This window comes from Pezoporus occidentalis, unplaced genomic scaffold, assembly GCF_034315485.1.
Source record: "Pezoporus occidentalis ecotype Australia unplaced genomic scaffold, CSIRO_AGI_Poc_V1 ctg25, whole genome shotgun sequence".
Taxonomy (NCBI): domain Eukaryota; kingdom Metazoa; phylum Chordata; class Aves; order Psittaciformes; family Psittacidae; genus Pezoporus; species Pezoporus occidentalis.
Genome location: NW_026914394.1, coordinates 2,917,484 through 2,943,525, shown reverse-complemented (window position 1 = coordinate 2,943,525; position 26,042 = coordinate 2,917,484). Strand labels below are relative to the sequence as shown.

Below are 26,042 nucleotides of genomic sequence, written 5' to 3'. Positions count from 1 at the left end.
TCTGCTATAAATGTCAGAACACTTACTTTGCAGGTCTAAGCTGACCCGCTAAAATTAGTCCCCTTTTAACAATTCCTTTTATAATTTGTTTTTCAGCAGAAACGGCAGCTTGACCTCCTGACAATAACCAGCCCTGGTAAGTGAGCTCTACCGCACGGCTCTCTTCTCTTTTCTTAAAGAGATGGTTGTCTAAATGTGTTTTTTCCCCTGTCTCTGACATGCAAAATGAAAAACACTGTTCCCCAGAAAATCTTTCACGTAATAACAAGTGACAGCTATATTGTGCTTGGCAAAGCCCCGGGCAGTTATCCGTTCACAGAGCTGCCTTTTCAGACCTTTACTCTATGAATTTGAGTGCTGATATTTCTTTAAGCCTCCTGGGGTTACAGTTAGTGGTATATCTGCAGGGCAGATGCCCTCGAATTTGCAATGTGTGTTCAAGTATCACAGAAATGTGAGTTTGACTTTCCTTGGTGGCAAAAGCGAGCAGTTCAGGGAGTAAGGAGACGATGGCTGTCTGTGCACATGGTGGGAAACAGGGCAGAGAACCCCAAAGTCAGAAAATATTTGGATAAAATTAAAGTTCTTTAAGTGATCTGCTTCATAATGGCTTTTGTTGTTTGCCTACTGTAACAACCCAAAATGTGTTGTATTGTGAAAGCATCGGGCTCTTTGGCATAGTGAGTTTCGAAGGTCTCGGCACCGTGATTGAAATGCAGGTCGTTTGAATAGTGCTTCTCTTTGATCTCAGCTCTTAAGGCTGGATGGCTTTTAATTTATTGCCATTTTTCTGGCTCAGTTTCTTTCCATTAGCTGCTACAGAAGTTTGCTGCCCACCAGCTTCAGACGTACACCGCGCTTGAGTGGTGCTACGTTTTGGTTAACTCTTTCAATTTTTCAGATGTATGTATGTATTAAGCTTTCAGGTTGGCTTTAACTGGGCCTAATGAGTTCTGGCTTTAACTGGGAATAATGCGTTAGCAAAATGAACAGGTGTTATGGGAAGCGAACAAAATGTGACACACGTTTGCTTGGATAACAATTTTGCATCAATAATTGTTCTGACACTCTAAATGTAGATATAATCTGTGACATGGTTTCTCCTTCACTAACCTTGTTAAAATAATAAGAATTAAAATAAGGAGGAGGAACACTTTGTTGGGCCAGATGTTTGAGGCTATTGGCAATTGCATCACATTTTTGCATGTTCACTTTTCATGCAGTTTGCAATTATGTTAATGTATGCTCAGGGCATTTGCTGATAAAAGCAACAATACACTGTGATACAGCCATTGTCACTATTCTGACTAACTTCAAGGACAAACATGGCACATTTTTCATTTTTCCTATCTTCAGCATTCCCTATTTCTAGAGGAAAACAAAAAAAAACTCTGAAGGTCTTCCTCGTAATAAACACTCAGATCTTGGATAAGGGCTCCAAAGGCCACAGACTCTGTTTTAATAAAAGAAAAAGAGGGTTGGGGACCAGAATAAATACAAGACTTTTCCATAAAGCAAATTTATGATACCTTCCTCATAATTTCTGATACAGTATTAACTGGAACAGTGAAAGGGTTGACTAAGTTGAGTTTGGTCATAGATGTGATCATAGTGAGTAGCTATCACTTCAGATCTTTCAGTTTAATAAAGCAATCTACTAAATCAACAGAGCAATTAGTTGGAAGGATCAAAATAGCTTTCAATAACTGTGTAGGCAGACAGACTACACTAAAAGGAGGAAAAAACGCTTTCCATAACATGCTTTTTTCCCCGAAATGCAAGTTTTGCCCTTTGATATTTAGCCAAAAATCTACAATCATTAGCTACACAGGAAAAAAAAGAAATTGTGTCAGGATTCTATAATTGAGTACCTACAGTTTTGCTTTCAGTCAAGGTATATTCAAAAGAAGCCTGGTGCTGGATCAGACCAAACTTACCTAAAAACCTCAAGCTGAGAGTTTTCAAAGAGGCTGGAAAAGTTAGTCACTTAATTCCTAGTAGGATTAGAAAATGTCAACCTGTGGATTAAAGGGTCTAGTTTGGGCCCTATAAATATAGAAATAAAATAACTTATAGTCTTGAGGCTTTTATCTCTCTTTGGAGGCTGCAGTTTTAAAATATGCCATTCTTTGAGTCCTAGCTCTAAGATCTGACATCAACACTCTGCTTTTATAACGTTGTGGTATTGGTTATGATGGCTGAGATCAGCTGTAATCACTGTCATCCCTTAATGTGCTGATTCAAATTAGGGACTAGGTTATTTATTTGCACCTGTTAATCCTTTGGGACTTGTTCCTCTTCTCCACCTTGCCGCAGGCAAGCAGCCCTCGTTTGTGGAGGAGGTCACTCGGCCTTATTTATAGTATGAAAGTCCTCCATGTGTCACAAGCAGTATCAACCACCAAAGCCCTATTGCTTAATTGTAAGAATAGACAAAGGACTTAAAAGCCAAAGGTGACCTTTGTGATTCGCTCTTCTGTCATGACGAATACCATCTTGGTTTTGTGTGTGTGTGAAATTCTCAAACCGTTTCTCGTATGTTTAGTCAAGAGTCACTTGGTGATCCCTTGCAGGTATTACAGCAGCTCTTCTCCATATGCCATTAAAAAAAAAAATCCAGAAATTCATCAGCCAATTAATGAGATTAATTGCAAGGTAAAATAATGCCATTAATGTCAGTTAAGGGGTGCTGTCAGATGACAGTTTGTGGGATGGAAACCTTAACGTTACCACATGGCAGTTATGCTGTTCCTTGGGGCCAGGGCTGTTGCATGCTTCCATGGGAATCACAAATACGTAGGTAGCAGTGCCTAATCCTCATGCCCCGAATACTCACCTATCGCCTATTGCCTTACTCCACACAGCTCCCAAACACTGAGAAATGTGCGTGTGGCTCTGCAGAACGTGTCTGAGCAGGTGCTTGACTTAAAAGCACGTTTGTATGTTAAACTGAACAGGTATAGATCATTAATCTGTAACCTGGACTGAGGGCACTGGAAAAAAATGGGAGGTGGAGGGGTAAGGAAAGAAAAAGGAAGGAATACAGAGGGTGAGAGCTGCAGCTCCAGCTACACATTTTGTATGCAACATACAGAGCTGACCTGGTCCAGTGCTCCTAAGAAAACAGCTATGGAAAGCTCCACAACATGCCCCAAACTGGAGGAAGTCTTTGCTTTGTTGCCGTTCTCCAGAAACAGCCAGACACAAATGATGCATAAGCTGGGAGCGAGCCAGACTCCCTCATGCTCAAATATATTCCTTTGAAGTTGCTGACACCCATGTAAAATGTGGAGGGAGTTCACTGCTCTGCGTTACTGCTGAGTAGCTGGAGGAATGTTAAGTTAAATCTATCAGTGCTCTCGCCGCACTCCTTTCTTCTTGCCTCTTGACACGTGAGTTACAATTACTCTGTAACACGCTGTATGGTTCAGGGTGCCAGAGTCAGAGCTGATGTGTGCAGTGGGATGGGGGAAGGATGTTAAAACTTGATTAGTAGCTGGCAGGGAGTGGGGCGTGATGAGATTTAAGTTTGGGTAATTTAAATTCTCTTTAAACTTAGTTTTACCTCTGAATTTGATCCAAAATAGTTCCTCAACAATTTTTTCTAGTCCAGTTTTAGGACTAAATCTTCAGGTGGTTTAGTTTGGCCTTGCTGCACAGAGGAGCGGAGGATCTGCCCTGAATTTTTATGTGGTCGTGTTCCTGTAACGCGTTGAACATGCGTATACAATCACATCGCATTTAGCGGTAACAGCTCAATAGCTGCAAATAAAATATCCCTGTTTCCATAGCTTTTCCATGGAGATAAAGCTTTTTGCATCTCCTGTGTTTACGATAATAATACAGCTTTCCAATCTCTCCTCTCAGTAAGGTAAGTTCATCTCCCACTGAAGTATTTTTTAATAATTGATACCATAAATGGAAGTTTGTTGGAAACTATTGGCTTTGAAAATAGCTAACGTGATATTATCCAAGAACCATCAGGAAAATTCTTTTGAAATTCTCTTTGATTCAGCCGTCCTCAGGGCTTTATCCTCCTCTACCAGTCTCTCTACTGCCAATTTAAAATAACATTCTCTTGAAATCAGTGCAATGTCAGGAGAAATTCATCAGCACCGTAGGTGCATGTTTCCCAGATGTATATAAACCTACTACATTTGGCAGCAGTAAATTGATTGCATTTAAAAAACCTGGGGTAGTTGAATATTCCATAGTGCCCAGCTTGGCTACAGCGTGGAATATAAAGTATTTTAAGTTTCTTTCATTCTGTTTTCAGCGCAGTAGAGTAAGAGCTGACTCCATAATTACTGCCTTTTGCTTACTTACTTTGCCTCTGACCACATTAGAGGTTTACATGCAGGGACAGAGCAAGATATTCTTAATCTCTGTGAAGTGGCATTGAGATTTGATCAGAAATGTTAATGGCTTTTTTGTGTGCTTTCCCCTAATCTTTAAGCTTTTACACTTTTAAACAAGAGAAAAATCCTTGATTTTAAAAGTATTTATCAGACTCATTTATGTGGTGAAATATTCTCCCTGTTTTAATATCATCAGTGCTGCATGCTCTAAAAATGTCCCCAATTCATTAATTCATGATATACTGCTACCCTGAATTCTTTTAAGGTGGCTTTAGTTTCTGCCATACATATTTTACTGCTTTAAATTATGGATATAGGACTCTTGCCTAGTTAATTTCCTCTGGTTAGGAAAATATATTTCTACTTTCCTGGCATTGCATAAAGTGATATGTGGGATTTGCTATATTTTTTAGCTGATTAAGTTCTGCATTTCTACATATTACTGCTTATGAGACCCCAAGTAAAACTACGTAAGGGAAGGAGAAGTTTTATGGTACATTTCAAAGTTTCATTTAACTATAAATTCCACCACTAAGCCCTGCTACAAGACTTTTCCATTACCTTCCTGGATAGTCTGGCTATCTACTTCTTTCTAATTGAAGCATGAAAGTAATATGAACTCAAAGTCATGAAGCTATAAGACAGGTATTAGTAAAAATGATACAAGGTAATAAAATGTGACAGAAAGTTGTTTGCTGCTAAAACTCTTTTTGCTAGTACTTATTAATTAAGGGTACATTGATTTTGTCTAAGTATGTGTCAAGGGATAGCGTTTGAGTTTTTAAACAGCCTAACATAATTACTGTTCCTGTTTGTTGGTGAAGCTTCACATGATGTTTTATCTGGAAACCTGGTAGAGAAATAAATAATTTATCTTTCCAGTAATAATTGGTAATGCTCAGTGATGGAGTGGAACTATTTCTCATATCAGTAAGATGCTGGGTGTTAATCCAGCCATTGTCTCGCAATAGTAAAATAACTTAGGGGGACAGCACCTCATTGCTCAACAAAGCAATAGACCCCAAATGGTTTGTTTGAACCCACGGTAGAGGAATTTCTCTACCATACAAATATATGCTAAAGTCTCAGCAAAAAGGGAAATTCCCATGTTGTCAGTCTTATCTGAACCTGAAAACTACAGGAAGAAGTTTGTTCTAGACTTGTAACCTCAGCAGGCTGATGGACTGACAGAGAGCAGAGAAAATGAGGATTTTCTTTTTCTTTTGTATGCCATTAGGTTGGTTTCAGCTGCCCTGAGGCTAATTAGGAAATTTTACTGTATCCAATTGCTCATCTTTACTGTATGTAAGGGCTCTAAGAACTTCCATTTGCTGTGATAAGCAGAAGTAATATTGTTGCTTGTAATTACTCATTTGTGCACATCAGAACCTTCCTAATTCTTACTTATTCCTCTCTATTTGCTGGAATAACAACTGCTACATACTCACTGAACAAGTGTTGCTGTTTCCACCATCTTTTCCCTGTGAAGACAGTCTTCACTCATGTGTCCCAAGAGAATAAGTCCACCCTGATCTTTCTGCTTCTTTCCTGACCTATTCCCTATCAGTCTCCCCAAACATCACTTATATCCATCTCAAATATCACAGTTTTGAGATATATTGAAATGACACTTTTTTGATCCGGTAATGAAATGGGAATTTTTTTCCCATTTATTTGCAAAGTATTTACTTTTAGTAAGGCCATTTCATCCCTACCTTTGCATTTTAAAAAACTGACCTTTTTTTGGATACATGTAGAATAAGTGATATTTGCAAAGTCAAAATAAGACTGCAGAGATGATATTCTAAAGGATAATCCATTACTTTTGAAGAAAAATATCAAGCTTTTCCACAATACCTTATTATTATTATGGGTCACCATGATGTTTCCATGCACCTTGGCATGTCCCTTTAATTGGATCCTTACATCTGAAGGTCCGGCATAGTTGCATTGAAAGCTGACATTTCTAACTAACTGACCTTTTCAGGCCCAGTGACACTCCTATAATGATTATCCTCTAGCATTGTTTGGACACAATACCACATACTTCACAGCACATAAAGAATATGTTCTTTGAGAACTATTCAAAATGCCCAATCTTGAGTTAGCAAAATGAGAAAATTGGGTGCAAACATTCATCAGAGTGTTATTGTGCAGGTATCGATTTGAATGCCCTTTCATTTCTCTGGCAAAAAGTGTTGCATTATAGAGCTCTAAATTAACTTCTGTTCTGTTTTTTTTTTTTCCCAGTAAGTATAAAAAGGTCAAATTCATTCATAAGGCTGAATAGATTTGCAGGATATAAGCAATAAGATAGCAATCAACCTTCAAATAACCTTTAAAGAGACAGTATCTTTTCTTATGAACAGTAATTGATCTGCTCATTAAGTCACTGCATACTCTTTGGGGCTCACCTAGGCAAAAATGTATAAGACCTGTGACGAAAGGATGTCAGCTAGAACAAAACAGGAATAAATCCTCACTTTGAAATATGAATATTTTACAGCTTTGGAGGGGTGTAAAGTTGATGAAAGGATTGACATTGCGATGTGAATTCCTTGACTTGACTGTTACAAGGCTGAGCGAAAAAGACATAGAAAAGACCTTGAAGTGTGAATTTGGTATTGGTGAGGACAAAGATGATGGCATGTTCATACATGCCTGAAACCTGAATACATCTTCAGTTTCCCTTCTGAATTTAGTGACTAATGTGGGAGGGTGATCATTGGACTTTGCCTCTGGTCAATGTATGTATAGGAGGGAGTATATATAGGGAGCCTGACTTGCCACCGTGCATTGCAGTCCCTCTTTAAAAAGCCAGATTATCAATTAATGGCTTTCTTTGCACTGTAAGTGCTTTTTGGATGTGTGGGGGGATTAATACCTCTGCTTATGCAGAAATAAAACCTGCGTCCAGCTTGTTGTAGCGCTAATTCCCTGACTGCAGCCTGCTCTAACCTTCACAGGGTCCTGGGTTGTGTCTCTGCAGCTCCTCTGGTGTAAATGAGAGCAATTAAAGGGCTGCTGGAATGTTTTTCAAGGAAGTGCTTTTTAGCCAGACTTGCTTAAAGAGCTTGGGTTGTCGATTGAAGATACCAATCGGAAGATTAGTGTTCTGTCCATGTCCGTATTTCATTTCTGCATGTAAATCCACGTTATGTTTTTAGTATTATTTTTATGAATTGCGCATACACTGAGGACTATCTGTGCATAATTGATTACAATGAGTTGTCTTGGTTTTTATCTTTGATCAGACTTTTCAGAATCAGCAAGTATCCCAGGTGACAAGGCTTCTTATGCTGTAAATGTTTGCACATAATGCTTTCTGGTCTACTTCACAATGTGCAGAATGAGCATCTGGCTCATTTAGAGAGAGTGAAAATGAGCAATTCCATGCACAGGTGTATTGTGCTCCTTCGCTTTTTGTGTTAAGTGTGGGGAAAACATAATGTCTTTTCCTTTTCCTTTTCTTTTCTCTTTCCTTTCCTCTCTTTCCCCTCTCTTTCCCCTCTCTTTCCCCTCTCTTTCCCCTCTCTTTCCCCTCTCTTTCCCCTCTCTTTCCCCTCTCTTTCCCCTCTCTTCCCCCTCTCTTCCCCCTCTCTTCCCCCTCTCTTCCCCCTCTCTTCCCCCTCTCTTCCCCCTCTCTTCTCTTTCTTTTTTCTTTCTTTTCTTCCTTTTCTTCCTTTTTTTTCTCTTTTTTTCCTCCTTTCCCTTTCCCCCCCCCCCCCCCCCCCCCCAAACCCCTTTCTAGAGTATCAGATGTTTTTAGAAGGAATGGAAATCTTTCAATTTGCAAGGGCATCTGTATGGAAACAGCCTCTTCACTTAAGAGTATTTTTTTCTGATTGTTTAATTATCTGCTGAGTGACCTGAACATGACGTAGTGAAAATCAGTGTATTAAATACCTAGAAGATAGCAGAGGATTATATTGACACCACAAAATGGAGTACAGTGCAGAAATGAATGAGCTAGCAGAGACCTGAGTAGCAGAGCTGTGCTGCTTGCATCAGACTCCCCAGTGTGGGTCCAGATGCTGACAACCCATGTTACCTGGGTGCTGTACCTGAGATAAATAAGCCCTAATTCTTTGTCATGTTTTTATTTACTGTCACAGTCTTTAGGGTGCTGCCTTTCCAGTGCTGCTGATTTGCACCAGGACCTGAACCTTTGCTTGTGACTTGTTTTTTAAGCAGGCACATACAGCTAACTGTGCTTCATTTCTATTTTAGTAGCACCCATGTACCCCAGTCCACAAGGATGTCATTGAGCTGGATGCATAGTGTGACACCAAGCTGCCCCTGAATAGCTGGTGACTTACATAGACAAAGCAAGGGGCAGTGGGCAGGAAACTGGAAAGAGGATGTCAAAAATAAAAGATAATTTTAACAGAACTGCATTTTGGTTTTGAGAAGCTGCCTGCTGCTGTCTTCGTCACCTTATAGACTCCTGTACATCTTTGCTACTCCTTTTCTTCAATCTCTGATTGAAAACAGTGATCATTATACAGCTTCAACAGATGGGACTGAGGAAGAGGGGAGATGGAACTGCACAAAAAGCTTTTTTTTTACCTCATTTGTTTCTAAGAATTGCCAGTGGGCTCATTTTTTTGGTATGCGTAACATTTCTGTTAAAGCAGTCAGACAGGGTCACTGGGAAACCCACAAGAAAGGATAACCTAGAGCCTTTATTATTATTTTGAGGTTGTAAGTTGGAAGGCACAAAGGAGTTTTTAGTAGAGATTTGAATGAGGAAGGTGTGATGGTTTTGTGAATTCAGACTGAAAGTGCAGGATAACCCATGGTGGATAAGTGACTTGTTCATCACACAGCTCTGTGCAGTGTTGGAGAGAGTCATCTGAGGTGCTGCTAAATGAGATAACATGCATACTATTAGGCAGTAGTATTGCTGCAGTGTCCTTAAAAAGCAGGTTAGATGAAGGTGAAATACTGTTTTTAACACCCTGGTCTGCTTCTGATGCTATAGCTGGCTGTAGTAGCTGTACTCGAGTGCTAGGACAGAGAGTGCTAGCAGAAGAGCAAGGCAGGGGAGAGGAGTTTGGAATAAGGTCTGCAATGGAGCCTGGGGAGAGCAACAGAAACCATGAAGTCCTATTTGCTGGGCCATACAAATCAAAATGAAAGTAAGTGTGTTCGAAATATCTAGGAGACAGCACAGGATTGTATTATTCTTGATGTTTTTATTGTATTATCTGCCCTGTTTCACAGCTGCATCCATTGTCCTTATCCTCTCTAGACTAAGTGAAGGAAGGAAGGAAGATTATCTGTAGAGACTGTGACTTTCCTGACCATCTTCCAGGTAATCTCAGAGCAGCGCTAAATTCTGCTGTCCCCTGTGCTATATCCACCTGCTTGCTGCTCCTCCCAGGGATTGTGAGGGTGCAGGTCCACCGGTTGAATGTAAAAGGAATCCTTATCTTGTCACTTAGACCTGCTGCAAATTTGCTTTGGGATGTGATCCAGACACTTAAGCTGTCTCATACTCAGACCAAACCCCTAATCGTTGTCACAGGTTGGAGAAACCTGACACTGAGAACAACTTCATGCACTGTGTTAGCGTGTGATCCTGAGCTGAACCCCCTCACTCCAGTGGATGGGCTTGAATTTTGTTATTCAAGTGCTAAAATAGCTTTCTGTATCCTAGGAAGAAACCCTAAACGGTGTAGTTTGAGTACCTGGGGCAGCTGCTTTGGGCTCTGGGCTGGACTGCCTGCAGCAGCACAGCCAAGCAAGACATTCCCATCCCTCTGCCCCCTGCATTTAGGCGCAGGGGATCACCTCTGCCGCAGCGTTTGGCTTTCACCCTGGCCACCTGGACACTCGTCACACCTCAACAAATGCCTCTCAAAGCAGGAACCATGGTGCCGCGTGCATTTGTACCTAGCACAAATAGAGATGCCATATAATAGTGCTCCTACTAATAAATATAAACCATATAGATGTCAGGTTGCCCTGAGAATGTATTCTCCCCACAAACCAGGCAGCTCTACTGCAGTGTTCAGGAATTAACTGCAGGAGTATTACTCTCTTAAGGCTTTGTGTTATAGTTCTGTTTTCTTCACCTTTAACCCCACAATGGATTATGACCATACTTTCTCTTATAACTAAATGCTCTTCTGTCCTTTGACAAAACAGATTTGTGTCTTTTCATAGCTTTCTGTAGAGGGCTAATAATACATGGGAAAGCTTTACTGCCCACAGGAGACTTTGCCTGGCTGTAATAATAAGAAATGCTGTTGAAAAGTCATGATCAATGTTAATTCAGTTATTTTTCATTTTCTTTTTTTTTTTTATAATGAAATCTTATACTTTGTGCATTTTATCCAGTGCTACCCCATGAATTGCTCATCGGAGAGAGGGGTCATTGGTTATAAAAATGAGTTCTTGTTTGTCCTGATACAAAAGTAACTGCAATATTTTGAAATGATGAATATAAGGGAGGAAAAAAAAAGGGAATCTTGGATGTACCAAAGATGTAAATACTGTTTTCCAGGTTTTATGGTTCCCAGATGCCTCCTCTAATTGCATAGCTAACCCTGAGTTTATTAAGTTATTTTCCAGAGTCAAACTCATTTGTAAACATGTCAGAATAAAAACTAAATTTTGAAAAACAAAACCTTTGGATTAGAATTCTGGAGTGATAAATGAACTAATTTAGAATGTATTTGCATGTAATTTACATGTGCCAAAATAGGATTGCATGTGGTTTGTAAATACAGGTCTTGAATCTATTTAACTTTACAGAATAGCACTGAAGAAATTAATTGAAGCATTAAAAAAAAAGGTTAAAATAACAAAAAGATGGCTTAAAATGGCCCATGTTTGAATGTGATTCAACGTGCAGAAACTGGTGAGGAGAGATAAGCATGCAGAAAAAGCTGTAAATTCTAGCAGCAACATCTGTAGTAGTTAGGATACTGTGTTTTATAGCAATCCCTTACCTCCCCCCATGGACGTTACTATGGCATGCAGTATATTTATTATTCACTTTCTGCAAGAGACGTTTTCTTAGCACAGCCTTAAAAAGTAAGTTCTGTTTCTTTTCACATTCAGACTTGTTCAAAGATAATGCTATTGGCTTCTGTTTGAAGCATCTTGGCCAGTTTGGCCTGTAAACTTTGGCACAAGATAACAGTTTGTCATTATCCTGCTGATTACAATGGTATCAAAGGATCAATCAGCTGGTACATCTCCCACTTTGCTAGGTACAGTCTCCATCTGGAGACTTCTTGGTCACTGTGAATCTTCCAACCTAAGACGAGGTAATTTTAGAGAGGGAGGAGAAGGTCGTGTAAGGTAATGAGCAGCATTGGTGATGGAACTTGCAGAGTGATGCTGAAGCGGGGGGAAAGGCAGGGAGCAACGATCACATGGAGCTGGCAGGATCTTGTCAGGAGAGGTCCAGGTGCTCAGGGGGAAAAGAAGATTCCTGTGCTGGATAATTTCTCTTGTTGCATATGTCAGAAGGAGGCTCTTACTGCATCCCCCACATTTTCCCACCCAAAATACTGTATGTCAAGAGGCAGGATGGGTCATATTGCTTCATAATGCCTGTTGCTTCAGAAATATGCAGGACAGAGGGAAACATCACCTGTGGAGATGTGAGGTAGAAGGTAACATCAGCCATGATAGGTAGCACATCTGGCTTTAGATAACTTAGCTCTGGCTCCTGCTGTCAGCGCTGAAATGTATTCAAGGCCAGGTTAGACAGGGCTTGGAGCAGCCTGGTCTAGTGGAAGGTGTCCCTGCCCATGGTAGGCGGTTGGAACTGGATGATCCTAAAGTCCTTTCCAACCCAAACCATTCCATGGTTCTGTTCTGGGCTTTGGGATTAAAGCAGCCATGGTTTTGAGGGAAGAGGAAACTCTTTGGTTAGAAAGAGGTTGAATAAATACAAATTTAAGGATTGAACTTAGTAGTACTGGAATGCATTGCTGGGGTTATTGGGGGAAAGGATGCTTTATTTACGTAAAATAAATAAAAGTATTGTCTTCACATACCAGGAAATATCCTTTTCTATATTCATAGCCTGGCAGCCCCGAGTTTAAAGGTGGCAGCAAAGTGGTCCTGCAATACTTGATGTAACAGGATGTGTAGAACTCATTGGTGTTGAACCTCACTTGTTTTCAGACTTCACTGAGAATACGGACAGGGGGTAATGGGTTAAAACGTTAACAGGGGAAGTTCTGGTTAGATATAAAGGGGAAGTTCTTTCCTGTTAGGGTGGTGAGGCATTGGAATGGTATGCCCAAGGGAGGTTGTGAATGCTCCATCCCTGGCAGTGTTCAAGGCCAGGTTGGACAGAGCCTTGGGTGACATGGTTTAGTGTGAGGTGTCCCTGCCCATGGCAGGGGGGCTGGAAGCAGATGATCTTGAGGTCCTTTCCAACCCAAACCATTCTATGATTCTATGATTCTAAGTACAGATGCAATGATTTCCCCTCTGAACCCTATGATTATTTTTTCTTTTTCTACACTGGCTTCATTCCATATATTTTTTTTACTTTTTAGACAAGGAGGGGGGAAAAAGTAGGACTGGAAGGGAGAAAAGCAAACTTCTTAGGGTAGTTTGTTATGTACTCACTACTCATCATTTTCCTTGAGTACCATGGAAGAATAGTTATTATCAAGGAGGACCAGATGTTAGAAACCTTTCCATAATTTTTTCAGGTCAAAATGCTTCTATTTCAATGTGCAGATAAATGTCTCTAAATATTTGCTTGTACTTCTTATCAGTTCATCTCTAGAAAAAATTAATTGTAGCTTTTAAAAAAGGTTTTATTTCTCATTTGGCTATGAGCCATTTTTGTATATCTGCTTTAAATGTTAATTATTAATTAGAATATAATCTATTTAAGTCCATTTAGCTGTCTGTTTCTTCTAAAGGCAGCAGCTGGAAGCAAGAAAGGTGCATCATTATATAGATGATAATTTAGTCTCTTATCCCAGGAGAAGACAGTTTCTCAACACCAAGGGTGAGATACACCAAGGGTGAGGTATACCAAGGGCTGGAGTGGAAGAGCCTCCCAGCTTCTGTCCATTTGGTGTTTGATACATAGCATATCATACCTTTATCAACTGAGTCCTGAAGACGATATGTGAGGCTGCAGTTGGCACCAGTGACCAGCTGTGACAACAGGAGTTTTCTCTAATTTAGTTTAATTATTTTTTTGTTCAAATGTTTATATATTTTATCTCTTATTTCTTGCAAACTTTATTATTGCTTTCAACAGCAGAAGAGACACTTTGGATTTAAATGTTGTATATTTGTGTATTTAGCTCCTTCTTTAACAAGTTAAATGCAAAAAAGCTCTTGTTTATATGAACAGTATCTATACGAACAGTTGAAAAGCTGGGCATTAGATTGCATAGCTCACCAGTGTAGTTTCAAACCTCACCCAGCAAACAGCTGAATGACTTTGGAAATCTTCAGTGTGTTCCTGAAACTTTAAATGATACCATTGTGTTGCCTGATGCAGCTTAGTGGTTCACAGATCAATGGCTGGTGAAGCTGGCATTTTCTCCTGTATTTTATCATATCCATTGTTCATAGATGATCAGTTCCAGAAAGAAACACTGCATCCATGCTGATATTGCCTTCAAAATGTTCCCTTGCTGGAGAACAGACACTTAGCCCAGTTCAGATGCATGTGCAAATGTTGTAAAGTTTAATTACAAATATGTTTGTAATATTGCCAGTAATACGGCCCGATTTCTTTTATTGTAACCCAAACTGTCCTGTGCTGTTGTGACATTGCTAAGAAACACGGAGAAGACACACACAAGTGAACTTTTGTTCTCTTTAGTACTTGGGCAGGCAGCTCAGGCAGATGGTCTGTTTGGGATCCAGAGCCAGAATACTTGCACATTCCTGATTTCCTTAAAATGTGGCTGGCAAGAGTGATGTTCATCTGTGATGGACTTGCCTTGGATGATGAAATCCAGACAGACAGCCACTGCTCCCAGGATTATATTTCATTATATAGAATTTCTATGCAGCAGTATTGACCTACCTTTTACCCTCAGGAGTGACATTTAGAGTTATTGCAAATGCCTGCTCAGAGCACAAAAGCAGTCAAAAATGCAGAGTATTTGAGAATATCAGGGAAACTAAAGAACAAATTAGATGTAACAATACACTATTCTCAAAATAGGTGGTAGAGATAGCAGAAGTACTGTGAAAGACAATGGGAATGATCAGTAAGATGGCTTCCATCTGAAAAGAAATCAAGTAGAAATGTGATTTTTCTGTAGGATCTGATGCTAGTGTAAATGGAACTTAAACTGAGTTTCTAAAGTTCATGGGGTTTTTTTGATAGTTAAAAAATGCTGCAGCCAGTGCTGCATAACTGTGTTTTGAACCACATGATGACGGATAAATACAGCAATAAATACAAGTTACTGCTGGCCCAGGGATCATAACAAGTTTATATTCATTAAGTGTGAACACAAGGCGATTGCAACCTCTACTATGATTGTGAAGGACTAAATTCTCACAGCTGTAGAAATTTCTTGGAAAATATTTGGACAGAAAATGTGCTTTTTTTCTTCGTGGTTTTTTTTTTTTTTTTTAGGAGAGTGTATCAATTTCATATCTCCAAAGCCACATCCCTCGACATGAAGGAAAACAACTTCAGCTAAAAATCCATTCCACTTCAGTGAAACAATGAAGAGAGTATTAAAAAATAGAACTCAAATAGTTAGCCCTAGGAATAGGGGACATAAATAGCTATCAAGTATAAATAGAAGATGGGGGGTGAAAAAAAATAAAGGGAAAAAAAAAGAAACAAAAAATATAAAAGAAAAATCCACCTGAGCAAAACTAAAAGTTTTAGTATATTTGCTAGGTTCTCTTTTATTCTAAATAGACTAAAACTGCACAGGTTTTAATTTGTAATGACAATGCAGAAAAGGCAGATGTGCTCAGTAAGAGTTTCTTTTGCTTTCTGTCACCTTGGGATGAAATGCTTTCACATCCAGGAATAACTGAAAATGATGCTATTCCACCTCTGTTAGGGATAAACACTCCGAATTCAGCAGACTGAGAGACATTTCTTGGGCAGGAGTCCTAGAGGTACGGGGATAAACTCAGACCCAATGCTATTGTAAATGAACATGTTATGTTAAAAAAAGTTAAACTCTAATGAAAGGCAGTCAGGGTTTCATGAGAAAGAGGATTTGTCAAACAATCCATCTCAGCCTTTGAGTATGTTATAAATTTAGTTGATAAAGTTGGCTGCATAATCATTATAAGGTGTTTGATTTAGTACCTTCCAACTTTTCCAAAATACAGAACGTATTAAATAGGTTAAAGATCAGTCAAGTGACACATCTCACAAATCACTCATCACAGCAGAATCTCACTTGAATAGGGCTCATTTTAATGGGTTTATTTCCACGGTAGTGGGCCCAATGCTATTTCTAATGATGATTTGTCGGTGATTAAAACATCACTGTTGAGTGGTAAAGAAAGATGTAGAGAGGTTAGTCATACAGTGCAACCTTGATCTCTTAATGGGCTGGATCCATTGACACAATATGCATTTCAATACAGCAAAAAAACCCCACAGATTTCTGCTTCTTAAAGCCAGGAATGCAGCTGAAGCCTGCTTAATGGAGTAGTACTGACTGTATGAATTTGGGGAAGTGATTAAACTGGATGTGTCAAAACTATATTTCAAAATATTACATACCTCAACATGTGCTATTCTCATATCCACTTAGAAAGAAAAGACACTGAAGTATCAGGGAGTTGAGAAAACATTTTAAAGTATAAGATTTTAAACGCTATTTAGCTCATCAAAAGGAGGCAGAGAGGAGATGTGATAAGCATTTGAAGGTAGGCTGAGTCTACTGGGAACATGTATGTATGTTTTTTAGAACAGCAACTGATCCAAGTTATTTTTTACTCATACGTGATTTACCTGCTGTATAGCAGCCTTTCATGCATATATGTGTCCACGTCTACGTAAATGAGAGAATCAACAGCCTTAATGGAAGTTATGTCACACAAAATAAGGGGTCAATTTAGAAGCAAGAACATACTTACAGCAAAGAACTGTCAAAAGATATTTTGTGTATCTCTCATAATCAGGACCCGAATCCCATGGCAACAGGCAAAGGTCTTTTGTATAGCATGACACAAAGTTTAAAGCATAGCATTTATGGGAATATTAACTGCATTGGATGGTGCATGAGCTGGACTGGTCTCCAAGGCTGGCTGAAATGATATGAACTTGCTTACTATGGAGGGATGAAATCATTGCTTATCTGAGTTTAGATTCAAGAAGGTAAATAATTTACAGTTTTCTTTTGCCCTGAATCTCTGTATAATGCTCAGACACTGTCAAAATGGGCCGAGTGTCAGAGATAGATTTCTGGGAAGATGTGCCCTTTAGTCAAAGGATATAAACATATCTGAGTGTTACTAGGGTGTGATCAAAGTGAAGAGTTATTATTCTAGTAGAGAGTGGTATAGTTAGAAAAGCTACCAGGCAGAAGTGTTAACAGTCAGAGTTTAATAGAATATGTGAAGTTTCATTGTAGTTTCCACATACAAGGAGGGCTCTGAAGTAAGCTCTCAAATACTCAGTGGATTTTTTTTTTTCCTTGACTTTTAGGTGACCAATTACACCATGTAAACTAGTAAAAATATTTCATACTGTCTTAAGCAAGGAAGACATAAAAAATGTCTTGGGAATACAGCATAATAATTTAGCTGCTGAAGTACTGTGAAGTTAATAGGACTATATAGACAAATGAGAAGAAAACAAAAAATGGCTGGATGAGGCATAGCATTGAACAGTCTACCAAAAACAACATTTCTGTCTCACTGCCATCTTCTTCCACTTTGAACAAAGTGTCCAATGTGATGAACTACAGCTAGAAAACTTTGGGCTACATTACAATGTCCAGAGAAGAAAGAGCTGTTGGATGCATAGAAGAAGCAAACAGCAGGCATGCTTCAGAAACAAAACCATATTACTCTTATTTCAGACCTGGAACTTTGACAGTGTCTCACAGAAGTTAAAGCGGAGAACTCACACGGCTCAACTAATAACACTGAAAAAAAAATAGGTTGCATGAAGTCGAGCATTACTTTGTGGCTTTACAGGGCCTTTTTCATTTAGGTGGTTGGAAGTTTGTGTCTCCCCTTAACAAGGCAGAAGAATTTAATGGCTTTGTATTGTTTGGAGTTGAGTGAGTGCCTGCAGGCTTGCTTGATGAGCAAAGTGACATCCTGAGGAAACCAGAGCAAATTGCAAACAAAATCCTTATTAGTAGTGGCAGTTATCACCTGGAGTGGGATTGATTTGGAATCCCTGTAAGGATAGTGCTGCCCTTGCTCAGCCACCTTGACAAATAAGAGTGTTTCTTAGGAGTTCATATTCAAGTTGTGTTGGTGGTAATAGAATTTAACTTTCAGATTCAAAACAATTAAAGCAAAGTAATGAATGTCACTGTGCCTGAGAGACTAATTTTAAAAGTTACACATACACCCCATTTTCCTATTGCAAATGCAATAGAAAAAAGCTGCTGCTTCAGCTCATCCTTACAGTGGTTATGAAGAGCACATGGGATTCGAAGATTCAGGATGCCCCCAAAGAATAATAGCATTCACTATGGGGCTTCATGTTTTGTTTCAGTTCAGAAATCCCAGATAATTTTCATCCATCCTCTGCCATACTTTGGAACATGACAGAGAGAATGTAGAGATAGTCTGGACTGTTTGACAACAGCAGTGTGAAGCAGCAGACAATTTATTTTGGAAACTTTTTTCTAAAGAAGAAAAAGAAGGATTTTTCATATGTAAGCAGTGTAATAACAGCCTTGACAGGAATCAAAACAGTCTGCAGTATTTGTTTTGTTTCCCATCAACCATTACTTATGTCACTGCAACAAGAAGCGAAAAGTACCAAAATGTTCATTCCTCTTTGCCCCGTACAACTAAAATATCTGAAAACATTTACTCTGAGCATGCAAAGAGGCTCTGGAGTGGAGACAATTGAGAGAAATACTTGGATCTAATCCCAACTCGTGTTGCTCAAACTCTGTTTAGATTAGCAACTTGTATGGACTGACAGAAGTGGATTTTTGCAGCTGAACAGTTGGCGTGGAAAACGTCATACCTACTCCATACATTTCTGAGGTTTTTACATTAGACCAGCTCTAGTCTGTTCTTGTGGCTTCAATGCCTTTTGGTGGTTGGAGAACCTCTTCTAATTTAATTTCATCTGAGGGGAATCCATTTTGTGTGTTCCAGGATTGCTCTCTGATGTGAACCAAAGCACGAGAAGTGTAGATAATCAGGACACTGGCTTCAAAACTCAAAATGCTTAGGATGTCCTATGGAGGAAGTAAATGTCTTGTTGACTTACTCGCTGTCAAACATGTTTTTCACAAATATCTCTTTAACTGAAGGCACCACCAAAATGCTCTCATGTTGGATTGGTTTTAGTGTTGTTTAGTTTAGTGAGAGAAAAATCACTGTTAACAAAGTAAAATAACAGCTGTTATTGTAATGCATCATGTGGAAAGACACGCATCTAAATATTTCCTATTTTAGGTTTTGAACAATATTTAGTAGTTACCACTAGAAGGTTGGACTTCTGCACTTGAGAAACAAAACGGTGTTGATCTTTACATGTGAAACCCTTCAGAAATGCTACTAATGCATCTGTCGATTAAATATGTGCTCACGTCCTGAATTTTTTTACCTGAAAATATATTTTACCATTTTAAAAGAACCATTAACAATCAGAAAGGACAGAAAGGAACAATGATACCAGAATTGTGGGTTCACTAGCCTTCTAAGAATTCCCACATCACTACCCTACAATGTGGCAATTGCAATATGTAAGGCTTCACCCTGCCGTGAGATCTATTAGGCATTTAAGTAGGTATTCTGCAGTATCTGTGTTGCATCTCATGTATGGTAATAGCCCGTTGTGGGCGTATTCTTGAGCATCTTGAAACAGTCTTCCCTCTTAAAGCTGGCAAAACAAGATTTGAAGTGTTTTTTTCCATTTTTTAATTTGAATTAATATTGCACTTGTATATGTTATATTTTCTATAGCCCAGAAGGAAGACCATGAAGTATTGTCACATTTCAAGCATTAGAGCTTGATACTCAGGGTGTCGCAGCACCCTATAGCACCCCATTGCCAAATGCATTTCTCTTCTCAGGAAATAATGGGCATTGACTGGTACTGGAAATAAGGCAGTAGGTTAGATTGTCACCAGAATGTTTCTTTACTGATAATGCTTTGGTTTTTAGGAATTCTCAGTAATGGATTGATCTGACTTCAGGAAGTGTTTGATAGGTATCAGAGATACTGTCTTTTATGCATTTTTTGGTTTCTTCTTATGTGAATTATTTTTAGAGGATTCTCTTTTATGAGGCACTTTTTATCTTCTCCCCTTGAACTTCTGTGTCTTCTTATGGAACAGGATGAAGGTATTTATTTGATTGCAGTGGGAGAGACGGTGAAAAATTTGATCCTGGAGTGGATTGAATGCAATGAAAAGTTGGTGATTTTTCTGTTACTCATTCATCTGTTTACTTTTGATTCCTTAAATGGTCTGTAAAGAGAGAATCTATTTGCTAGAAGTCTGAAGTAAAGCCAAATGAGAGACTGATTTACCCCAGAAATTCTACTCTGTTTTGCAGATTTATTTCTGCGACTTCTCACTTGGTAGCAGTCGTTCCCTAGTTAGTATAAACATGGTCCACCTTCCAGGGTTACTTTTCAGTTGTATAAAGGCTCTAGGCTTTTACACACTAGATACCAGCTTTTGGAGTGTGAAGACGTTATTCAATGACACACTAAGTCATTACCTTCTGAAAAAGCTGGTACATTGAAATGTCTGAGAATATTTCTTCAGTTTCATCACAGCATTGGTCTTTTATTCTCAGCGTCAGACTTGAAAAATTTGGCAGGGTAACCTAACACTTCCAGAACAGTGTTAGAGGAAAGATGCTCCTGTGCATAAGAAGTAGAAATAACATTACATAAACCATACTTCTTGTCCATAATCTTTTGGGGGTCTGGGTTATTTTTTGAATTTTAATGGAGAATATGCTGAATGCTGACAAACTGCTACCTCTATAATGTCTTTTCTAGGCTCCAGTTGTAAATTTGGCCTTCCATTTCTTTTCTTCTTTGTAAATGAATTTGCAGGAAGCCAGCTAGAGCAGACGTTTTCAGCAGTGGAGTTTGCTATGTTCATGCCCAGAACAGACTCAAGAAGGCCCTGGCAGGCCAAGCTGTGTCCCACTGTGCCTCAACTCCTCCCCTGAAGGAGAAAAAGGAGGAAGAGGGCAATCCAGTCTTTATGCCCATTCAGCTCCTGGTCTTTTCTCCCCAAGGCTGTCAACAAGGGTATTAATTAGCATCAAGTTGACAGCCAGGAATGGGACTGGTGTCACAAATGCATTTGCTAAACTGGTGTGCCAGCAAACAGTCCACAGATGGACATGACTTTCATTCACCACCATCTTAGGCTGTGATGTCATGGTAGACCTAAAGGTAAAAGTTGTCAAATTTATTGCTGTTCCCTGTGGACTCTGCACTGCTCCCATACTCCGTTGTTTTAGAAGACGTACTGGAAGGCTGCATTTCAAATGTTTCATTTTCCAGTTTTAGTTCTTTCCCCTCCCTGTGGTAGACTGTTCGCTAAGTACTTCGATATTGATGAGGGTATTTTCTCAAAGGCATCTGAGGCTTCTGTTTTTCAGGGATCAAAGGAAAGAATAATCTGGATTTTTGCAAATGGATACATGACAACATTGATGTTGTATCTGCAGTGAATTGCAGAATTAATGTGCTTTATCTGCTCCAGAGGCTATTCTAATACTAATGTGCTTTTACGCCTTAAAAAAGTCCATGACCTAAATACAAATAGAAAATACAGTATGATTTTACCATTTAGTTGTTGAGAGATGCAATGGTTTCTGTCGTATCTTGGTTCATGTCCTAGTTTAGCTTCACTCTTGTCCATTTTTTCTTTTTACTGTTTGCTTCAGTCTCTGGCATTACCATTTCAATCCATTGATTCTTTGGCTCTGGGATCACCAGATACTGAGGTCTCATTTGTACTCATCTCCACCTGTTTGAATGGTAATCAGAGACCCCAGCTGCCAAGCTCTGCAATACTTTGCTCAGTTGAGGATTGTGGTTGGCATCAATGCAGATTTCATTTACTTTTGATGGCAGCTTTCACACTACCACTGGGCTTGTTATAGGTGCAGACAGAAGTGTTTTGGTCACTTACTCTTTTTATATAGTCTAAAAATGTGTAAAAAAAATGTGTCCGGGCAAGTTGTTCCTTCACCCCGATTTACTTTATCAAAAGGCATGCCATTTTCAAGGCGGAGGCAAGCAGTTGTGCTCCTCACTTGGCGTCACGTTCTTGTGCTGGCGGAGACGTTTGTGCTGCCCTTGGCATTCCTCCTCTATGTTTTTCTCTATCACTCTTGGGGTGGCTTTGGCAGCTGCGCTGGCCAGATGCAAAGCTCTCACCTCCTTTCCAGCAGAGGCATGCGAGGTCTGTGTAAAAAGCTTTCTGGCAAAGACTGCATTTTGCCTGGCTCTGCTTTGCTCCTCCAAGACTTACTCTTCATCCTATAGATGTGCTATCTTCTGACCCACAAACAAGCATAAAGAATTTAGTTGTGTGGGATGGGTGTTTGGAGAGAAAGCAGCTTACCTGCTGCACACAGAAAGCCCTATTGGTGCCTGTGTCTGCTCCATTTCTGATGTATAAACCGTTACTTTGGCATTTAATGAATTTCTCATTTTATATCTTGAAAGCACAGCAATACCATGCACCCCTTTAGAATAAGCAGTTCTGTTAGCAGAAAGATAAATAAAGCCTGCTGCAAGTACAGATTTTCTGATCTTTAACAAGTAGTGACTTCATACTACAAACTTTCCCCTGATGGAGACATTTTAGTAGTGTCTCTCTCCTTCTTATTTTGCAGGGTCTTTGAAATTGCTCACAAGCATGCTACTCCAGGCAAAAAAAAAATAAAAGGAGATACAGTTCTGCTTGATCTGTCGAAACAGGACAAATTCAAGTATGAATGTTATTACTGACCTCTGCCAAGCTGACATTGTCCTGGAGCATTTATGCTGGCAACAAGAAACACAATTCCATAATTTCTCTCCAATGTTAAATATTGGCAAGTGTTCCTTTTGTTAACAAATAATAAAGATCCACCTTTGGAAGATTTTGACCATCTTAGTGAATTTGGTAGCCAACACTTCAAGATATTTTACTTGAATAACCAGTAACAACTCTCTCTTCAGTCACTGTACCTGCAGGCCAAAACAGTGAAATCTTATGCTTCCACTAGTCTTCAGAATTTAAGATGTTCATATACAGAGCCATACAATAGTGGCAAAGGAGATAGAACTGGCCAGCAGGTGCTGTAGCCTTGCAAGCCTGATGCATAAGTCTGGTGGTTATTTCTCTTTTCAGCACAAGAAAGACTTGATGGTTGTTCTCTTCAGCCTGTAAATGACTTGCTGTTTTGACACTTGGGGTTTGGGTTGTTGGAAATCTTTTCATGTTAAGGTTGGTTATTCATGAATGCTAATGGTGGTAATATTAGCAATATGCTTTGTAACTTGTCACTTTATAATCTCAGTCTTTATGCAAGAATTAGGGTTTTTTCATCTCTTATGATGAACAGGCAGAGATACAAGACTCATATAATGTAATTCAGTTGTCAGTCAGACTTGGGAATAGGCTGTGGGAGTCACAGCCTCTGTCCTGGGCCTCTACCCAGTAAACTATGCCACAGAAGTATATTCCTTCTCTTTCCAGATCCGTTTTTCTGAGTATTTTTACTCCACCTTACCTGCTGTGTTTTTGTAGTTGCAGACATTTATAAGGTGCCCATCACAGAAGCATTCAAGTGTCACAATATTAAACGAAAGGCAAAACCTGAACTCTAAATAAATAGTGAATACTTGTACCGTCTGCTTTACCTGTAGAACTGTTGCTCATGGTGAAGTTTTGATGAAAAATTGTTTGATTTTTTCTGAAGATGATTCCTGAGGGAATCACTACTGCTGTCGTAGGAAAGCCAGATCCTAGATGCCTCTTCTAATGAAAACCACCAGGATGATGTTCGTGTGGTACTGGACCGTTAGGTGGAGCACTGCGTCTAGAGACCTTCACCAGCTACGTGAAGCCAGAAGGCTGCCCCTGGCGATGCCGGGCACTTGTGATGTTGGTCAAGGGGTATTTGTTAGGTCAATAGATTTACCATATATAAAGATGACAAGAAAATCAACCTATTGTGTTTGACATTCTGATGTTGGTGAGTTGCTAGATCACCAAGGACTTCATAGTTAATAACCAGCACTTCAGTTTGCACCTGGAATGAGACTGGCAGTCAGCAGGAGCCCAAGAGCAGGTGCAATATGCTCTTGTCCATTTACTCATCCTCTATGGCAGGCAGCCACGTCCTGCACCAGCTGAAGTTGCCAGATGTCCTTCGGGTTAGTCCCACATCACATGCATTGCAGTAGTCAAGAGTTTTACTTGCTGTTTGCTTTTGTTGGCAGCTCCTGCCAGTGTTGCTACCTTAGCCTACCATTATAAAACTCCCAGAATAATTTTACATGCAGGGAATATCTTTGGGGTGAAAAGGACCTGTTTTGAGCTGTAAGTTTCCAGAACTTTTTATTTTCTCCATGATGAACTAGCACATTAGCTATCACTGACGTCTTTTCAGATTATTATCTTCAGTGAATCCCTTGCTCATCCTGCACTTTAGCCATAGGAACAGTAAATTTCCCTTTATCAAGGAAGTCTCTTCAAAATGATATGTTATATTCTGTAATTATTAACTTCTTATCTTCTTTCTTCTTAAACACCAAACTCAGTAGTGCTGCTCTTCAAGCTGAACTGGCAGAACTCACTGTACTATATAGTATTGTCATTCAGTTCAGGCTTTTCCACTAATGGCAGCAGTTAGATGAAGTAACATTTCAGCCCCAGCTGACTGTAAGCATAGGTTATAATTTTCGGAGATGACTTCTGATTGTGGTGCGTGCCTGCTTTGGGAGAGAGTGAAAAACATCAAACACGTTTTCATGAACGTCATAAATTTGTATTTACAATTCTAATTGAGGTATATGTTTAAAAGTTTCGTGGGTAGGAAGCAGTATTGATCATAGGTTGACAGTTTCAAGAAAAACTGCTACTGCAAAATGAAATAATTCACTCTCCTTAGACCAAGAAAATTGGAATAGTGTTTGCTCATAAGAAACAAAGACTGGGGATTATTGAGTGACCAATTTTATATTCATATTTCATATTTGTTGCATTTTGTCACAGAAATCCTGCATCTCCTGATTGCTAACGATTTGCCTTTTTTATTTTGACTGGTTTTCAAATTATTACTAAAAGGTTAAGGTTGTGTCTGTGTAATTCTCTTTTAGCCACAGTCTTAACTTGTTTTTTTCTGGGTTTTTACTGCTTGTTTTGTGGGTGTTTTTTTTTTTTGTTGTTTGTTTTGTTTTGGGTTTTAATTGTTTGGGGCTTTGCTTGGTTTTTGTTTGTTGCTATTGTTTTCTTAATAGCTATGCAAATTCTTGCAGGGTTTGTTTGCCCTGAGTTGGCTCATATATACTCTTCAACTCTACCGGGTTTTTTTTCCTGTATGAGAATATGAAGTGTTTGCTCTGATGGCAACAATGCCTCTTTTCTGTAGGTTTAAAGTGTACCAAGCTTGAGTGTATTTGTTTGTACTTTAATAATATGCACATCTCCTGCATGCCTATGCTGCTGTTTCCCTGCTGGTAACCAAGAGTGCTGTGGATCCTCATTCACCAGTCTTTCTCTTCTCTTAAATGTCATAGCTGTCAGCAAAGGAGTGATGTAAAAAATATTCTAACAACATTTTCTAGATTCTTCTCTGATCTGCTGCTACTTTCTCTCATGCAGCAAGTGATGGGAATCATTCAATGGGGACAGCTTAGAAAACGATAGCCGCTGAGTAAATCTGATTCATAGAATTAAATATCATGGCTCAAATGGGCTTGTGCCAAACTCTCCCAGTGGATTTAATGTATGACTCTGACCCTTGCAGTATTACAAAAGTTGGTCAAAATTTCTGTGCTTGTACAGTAGGGCTTGTGACATTTTGCCAACACCAGTGTGCACTATCAAAGGTTTTATCATCAGCAGCCAAAGAGGTAACTACAAGTTTTGAATTCCAATAAAGAGTGTAATTGAATGGATTGTGTCTCAAGAAAATAACAGGGGGGAATGGGTAACAGTGCATGTTATGCCTCTGTGTTGCCATGTGGAGACTAGATGGCAAAGATGACATCAGAAAGGAGGGAATTTAATTCTTGCACTTTGGAAGACATTTCAGTGTCCCTCTCAGACCTCTGCATCCACCAGTTTGAGGCCATTCTCTTGTGTCCAGGAGATACAGGTGGGCTACACTGGAAACATGGTACATGGTTCAAAAAGGAGCTTTTCTTCTCTGTTTTCTTCTCTGTTTTCTCCCATTATGTACTAGCGGCCTAGTCCTGATCTTGACCATTCACTTCTCGCTCTTACTCTCCTAATTTTAATGAAATTTTGTGATCCTTCTGTTTCTTTTATTTTTATTGGTTGGTTGCAGGCCTCAGCCCTTAAAGAT

General features: G+C 39.3%; 1 protein-coding gene across 7 annotated transcripts in view; it reads left to right on the top strand.

The window, feature by feature from the left end:
• Window positions 1–26,042, top strand: part of LOC134165953 (BEN domain-containing protein 5) — a 954,442-nt gene that overhangs the window by 509,003 nt on the left and 419,397 nt on the right. For 5 of the 7 annotated variants that reach the window (XM_062623211.1, XM_062623209.1, XM_062623213.1 and 2 more), the window contains exon 6: window positions 97–136. In XM_062623211.1, the coding sequence (XP_062479195.1) occupies window positions 97–136 (40 nt within the window). The remainder of the gene's footprint in view (window positions 1–96; window positions 137–26,042) is intronic. The other 2 variants (XM_062623212.1, XM_062623208.1) reach the window with 1 other exon arrangement.